This window comes from Gorilla gorilla, chromosome 17 (genome assembly GCF_029281585.2).
Source record: "Gorilla gorilla gorilla isolate KB3781 chromosome 17, NHGRI_mGorGor1-v2.1_pri, whole genome shotgun sequence".
NCBI classification, from domain to species: domain Eukaryota; kingdom Metazoa; phylum Chordata; class Mammalia; order Primates; family Hominidae; genus Gorilla; species Gorilla gorilla.
The window spans coordinates 64721664-64727663 of NC_073241.2; the positions used below are offsets into that span (position 1 = coordinate 64721664).

Genomic DNA, 6000 nt, shown 5'->3' on the forward strand with positions numbered 1-6000 from the left:
AATGCAACCTAAATATCCAATAATAAAGTCAATTAAATATGAGTAGTTAATTCCTTGGAATATAATGCAGTCAACAGTCATAAAAGACTATTTGACTTTTAAAAGACTAATTGAGAAGACTATCAACATATAGAAATGTTCACAAAATAATGCTAAGTGAAAAACGGGGCACGTAATGCTATATACCAAATATAATGATGAAAAACTGTATCTACCTGTAGAAAACACAAATTATAATAGTTGTTGGGGAAGGAGATTAGGTGACTTTTTATGTCAATTTTAAAAATGAAAAAGAGGTAATTTTAAAAATAGAAAAGAATAAATTTTAAGACTTAAAATTATCAGGATTTGTTGAATTTTTGCTTTTGTGTTTTACAAAAGTTGAATAGTAGGATGACTATTTTTTCAATGAATAAACCAAATCAGTCCAGCATTCTCTGGCTGCCCCTCCAATTACAGAAGATTCTCTCATCATCTGCCCTATCCTCCTAAAGATGCAACTACTGCCTCTCCACTTTAGATGTTTTATTAGCTGCTTCACAAATGAAGAGGCTATTAAGTAACTCTCAGTCTATAGGTTAATTAGATTTTTCAGTACATTTTATCAACTTTAATACACATTTGAAAAGCCTAAATTGCCCTATATTGATTCAGTAAAACTGTTGCCAAAAGCATTTCTCTGCACCATGAATTTGGTTATACCAGAGATCTAATTAATAATCTTCTAATATACAAAGTAACAGAGTGATATCAAGAGAGGCAGTTAAGAAAAAAGAATGTAGACTCTGGACGGCACGCCTGGGTTCGAATCCTGACACTAACACTGTGTGACCTTAGGCAAGTTACACAGTCTCTCTATGCTCTTGGCGTTTTTACCTGTAGAATGAAGTGATCAATTCACAGAGGGTTGTTTGGAGGATTAAATGACATAGTACTTAGAACAGTGCCTGGCATGTAGTAAATGCTGGATAAATATTAATTACTATTATTTATCCTTATTCCTTTCACTTTAACAGTTATCTGTTCCCCAACCCACCAAAATTAATCCCTTCAAAGTAACAACCAGAGTGAATGGAAGACTGCACTTTCATAACATTATTAATCCACAACTGTTATAGTGAAAATATAAATCCACAGAATTGTGATTCTAAGATGATTTGTACCACCCCTTAGCAAGCATGAACATTAGTAGTAATTTCTGCTGAACTAGAGAGAGCCATCTTGATGAAATGATAAAACAAAGTTGTTTTTGTACTACTAAATTATTTAATAGTATTTCCTAACACTGATGTAAAGAAGGCTTCTATAAATGCTTTTCTCAGAATACTTTTAGCTGAAAAATATTCCCTTCAACTCCTCAGGACTTCTAAGCATCTAAATTTCTAAACTTCTTTAAATTTCAACTAAGCACTCAATTTTACTTTAGAAACAGCAAGCATATTTCAGGAAAGTTAAACCCACCTTAAGAATCCATGATAATTCAAGCTATCTTTAACAATCTCAAAAGCACTCTAATGTCCTACACGTAAATGTGCTTTGTAAATTTTAAAATTCCATGAAAGTTTTACATACTTTGCCTTTACTTAAGAATCAAAATAGCTAAAATTACTGACGTAGGGAAATTTAGGTGATGAAAAGACCTATAAAATCTCTTCTAACTCAAGAAATACAATCATTTATAGAAAAACACTTGCTTCCCCACTAGGGAAACCTTGGGCAACCTGGGTTAATCTCACAATGAGCACAGCTCTGAACCTGGAATGCCTTCTCCAGCAAACCTCTCCAAGCCAACTTCAAGTCCCTCTGCCTCCCTACCTCTCCTTTGAGTACCATCACCAGCACTGAGGAATCATCCTCCTGTGTCTCACCACAATAGGGCACCAACAACTATAATTACCTATAATTAGCTTTGGCTCAAGGTTAGACATTACTATATCTTCCTAATGGTTTCATTTGTGTGATAGGTAGAATTCCAGTACACCCCTGCCACCTTGCAAGTACGCTGCCCCTGGTGTGCACACAATTTCTCCGAGTTATCCAAGCAAACACTAATCTAGGTGCAGCTACAAAGGGGTTTTGCAGATGCAATTAAGGCCTCAAATCAGCTGACTTTTAAAAAAAGGTGATTATCCAAGTAGGCCTGCCTAATCACATAAATCTTTTAAATCTGAGTCCAGGGGTCAGCAATAAAAGAAGTCTGAAATATCTGAAGCATGAGAAGAATTGGACACAAGGGAGATTCTCCATAGCTGGCTCTGAAAATGGAAAAGGCCATGTGGCAAGGAACACGGGCAGCAGCTGACAGCCAGCAAGAAGACAGGGGCCCCGCAGTCCTGCTGCCCCAAAAGAACAGAATTCTGCCAACAACCTGAATTCACCTGCATGCAAATTTCTCCCCAGAGCCTTCAGACAAGAACTCGGCTAACACTTTGATTTCAGCTTTGTGATACCCAGAGCAGAGAGTCAACCCAGTTGCATTGTGTCAGGACTTCTGATCTACAGAACCATGAGCTACTAAATGAGTGTTATTTAAGCCACTAAATTTGTGATAATTTGTAATGGCAGCAGTAGAAAACTAAACACAATGTATGTACGTCATTCTCTCCTGGGATGTTTTTGGTAGTGTGGGGACAAGCTATAATCCTTTGAAATGTCTTAAGCATACTGCTGGGGATGGAACAGAAACAGTGCAATAAATTACTGCTACATGAACTGAACTGAAACAGAACAGAAAGGTTGAGCAAGTGACACAGATGAGGGTGACCTCAAGAAGATTCCTGGCAGCCCTCGGGGGTACTGTGCTTATGCCTGCTTATTTCCTATACGCTGTGAAAAGGGAACTAGAATGAAAGGATCACAGCAAGGCAAAAATCTAAGACAACCGGGCACGGTGGCTCATGCCTGTAATCCCTAAACTTTGGGAGGCCAATGTGGGCAGATTGCTTGACCCCAGGAGTTTGAGACCAGCTTGGGTTATGTGGTGAAATTCCACCTCTACCAAAAATACAATGGTGGCATGCACCTGTCATCCCAGCTACTTGGGAGGCTGAGGTGGGAGGATCCACTGAGCCAGGAGGTCGAGGCTGCAGTGAGTCATGATTGTGCCACTGTCCTCCAGCCCGGGTGACAGAAGAAGACCCTGTCTTCTTTAGTTAAATATCAGTTGGGAAAAGGAGAGTCAGGACAAAAGAAGGCACTATTTCATCAAATGCTCTGCCATTTCCAGCTTCTCCTGAGGCTGCTGCTTGGATACAAAAAAGGCCCACAGGGAATAGAGAGTTAAGATTTCCACCATATTGGATTACTGGGAATTTCCAGTCTCCTGAAGGCATTTGACCACTTTCAGAAGCTTGTGGTAGTGGAAGTTGATCAACAATCCCTTTGGGGTCAAAACAATTATTCCGCCCCATATGTCCTAGTGACACTCCTTGGTCCTGGCACAACTGGTTATCAAAACGCACCAGTCGCAGACTGGGAGCAATTACTCACAGTGCATACATCTGGCAAAGGAGTCTAATCAAGAAAGATAATGTAATGAACTTCTACACATCAATATAATTTTTTTTTAAAAGCCAATTAGAAAAAATAATTAGGCACTCCACAAAAGATCTGGAATGTCCAACAAGCTCATGAAAAGTGGTTGATATCATTAGCCATCAGAGAAATAAATTAAAACAAGGAGATACTACTACACACTCAACAAAATGGCTAAAAGTTAAAGACTGACAGTGAAAGACTGACAATACTCTGTATTGTTGAGGATTTCGAGCAACTGGCACTCTCATACTTTGCCGGTAAGAATGCAAAAACAGTGCAACTACTTTGAGAAATACTGTTTAACAGTTTCTGAGTTAAATGGATGCCTACCTTCTGACTCAGCAATTCCACTACTTCTCAAGAGAAATGAAAGCATCTATCTACACAAAGACTTGTACAAGAATGTTCAGAGCAGCTTCTGCACAAAGCCAAGAACTGTAAACGTTCAAATATTCATCGGGTGTATGTTTATACAATGCAACAGATGTACTAAACGACTCTCAAAAACATTGTCTCAAAAAGGAACCTAGACAGATGCAAAAGAATATGTTCCCTATTGTCCTGTATTATTCCATTTATATTATGCTCCAACCCAAAGTCAGTCTATTGTGAAGGGTGGCCGAACAGTGGGTAACTGTTAGGAAGGAAAGACAGTACTGACAGGAAAACGTCACCTGCTCTTAGAAATGCTATCTTGATCCAGGCAGTGGCCATAGGTGTATACAAATGTAAAAGGGCACTGGATCTGTAGTTTTGTTTTGTTTTGTTTTGTTTGCGATAGGGTCTCACTCTGTTGCCCAAGCTGGACTGCAATGGCACGATCATAGCTCGCTGTAACCTTGAAATCTTGGGCTTAAGTGATGCTCTTGTAGTTGGGACTAAAGGCGTGCACCATCACGCCCAGCTATTTGTAAATTTGGATGGGGGTTGGGGAGCAGGTCTCCAACTCCTGTCCTCAAGCAATCCTCTCACCTTGGCCTCTCAAAGTGCTGGGATACAGGCGTGAGACAGGATTCTTGAAGAACTGTGGTTCAGCCAGTATTCTTGAAAATTTGTGCATTGTACTGTGTGTAAATCTTACTATAGCAAAGTATTTAATATTAAAAGGTTAAAAAAAAAAAAGCACTACCAATCACCTACAGAAGAAGGAACAAGATTTCTAGAACAGCCACTGACTGACTGGGTGAACGGTGTCACACCATATGCTGAGGAGCACAAAGTAACACACTCTATCTCTGCTTTTTTTGCTTTGAAGAAAATGCAGGAGCCAGAGAAAACACTAATCAAGCCACTCCCTGCTGAAAATTCATTGCTGGAATTACGGAGCCTAGATTGTTCAGAGGCCCTCACGTCTGAGCCAGGCGCTGAGCTCAATGCTTTACACTCATTACTTCATAACCTTAACAAGCCCATGAGTTAAGACCAAACCTGCCTTTGGATTGGGAAACCCAGGGTCAAAAAAGCACTTTTCTCAGGATGAGAGAAAGCATACTTATCAATACATCTTGTATTCATCCATGCAGGACATTACAGCGCTATGCGCCTCAAAGACACTGGGTAGATGTCTGCAGAATGGACGAGGGGAAGACACGCAAATTTCTGAATGACTGACACTCATTAGTCCTGAACCTCATGCTAAAGGCAACCTCGAGGGGAAGAGGCAGTCCTTCTATTAATACTAAGTCAGTAATAACCTCCCTACTTCTTCTTCTCTCCTTACAACACAAGGCGTTGTAAGCCCATGTGTCCAAACGAAGGGAAAGAGTAGTCATTCACTCCGTGGAGCAGCATCTTTCAACCCCACCGGAGACCGCAAGCGCAGCGCCCCACATTGCGCACGCGCCCTGGCTCGGCTCCGCCCCGCCAAGTCCCGTTTCGCGACGCGCACGCGCAGGCTGGGAGCGCGACTGCGTACCTGCGCAAAGCTGGAAGTGGAGGATTTTTTCTTCTTACTGGCGCCATAGCCCCCGCCGCTGCTGCCATTGTGGGAAGGGCTGGCCGGCCTCTTCTTGCTGTTCCGGACTATTCCGGGAGTAGAAGTGGTGGCCACAATTGGAATTTGCGCCGCCATCGCACTCCGAGTCTTCCCCTGGTCCCCCCACCTTTTTCCCAGCGCGGGCCTTGGAACTTCCTTTCCGCTGTTACTTCCGTCTTGATGCTTGAAAACCCGGCCTGGACTCAAAGCTGTAGCTGGCTTCTCTCGGTGCAATCTAAAAGGCGGAGCTCGGAGTAGCCTGTGCCGTCGGGACGGGAAGATGTCAGCGGGCGTTGTCCTGCCACTCCGGCGCTCTGGGCGTGGGCCTTGGGTGGGGCACGTGCCTGGAAATCCCCATTGATAGAGGAATAGAAAATCTCCCAATCTTTTTAAGTAACTACGTTTTAGAAAATTAATGAGCGTGTTGTCTTTTCTCATATAGAAGAGTGATTACTTTTGATGTCTGTAAGCCTAAAGCTGGGGTCGTT

The 6000-nt window shown here is 41.8% G+C and overlaps 1 protein-coding gene across 4 annotated transcripts in view; it reads right to left on the reverse strand.

Moving 5' to 3' along the window:
* INO80C (INO80 complex subunit C) overlaps positions 1 to 5771 on the reverse strand; it is a 29328-nt gene extending 23557 nt beyond the window's left edge. The window contains exon 1 of one of the 4 annotated variants that reach the window (XM_004059331.5): positions 5453 to 5771. In XM_004059331.5, the coding sequence (XP_004059379.2) occupies positions 5453 to 5608 (156 nt within the window). In that variant the 5' untranslated portion in view covers positions 5609 to 5771. Of the gene's footprint in view, positions 1 to 5231; positions 5373 to 5452 lie in introns of those variants that run through there. The other 3 variants (XM_004059332.5, XM_063699144.1, XM_055368303.2) reach the window with 3 other exon arrangements.
* Between the last annotated feature and the right edge of the window lie 229 nt (positions 5772 to 6000).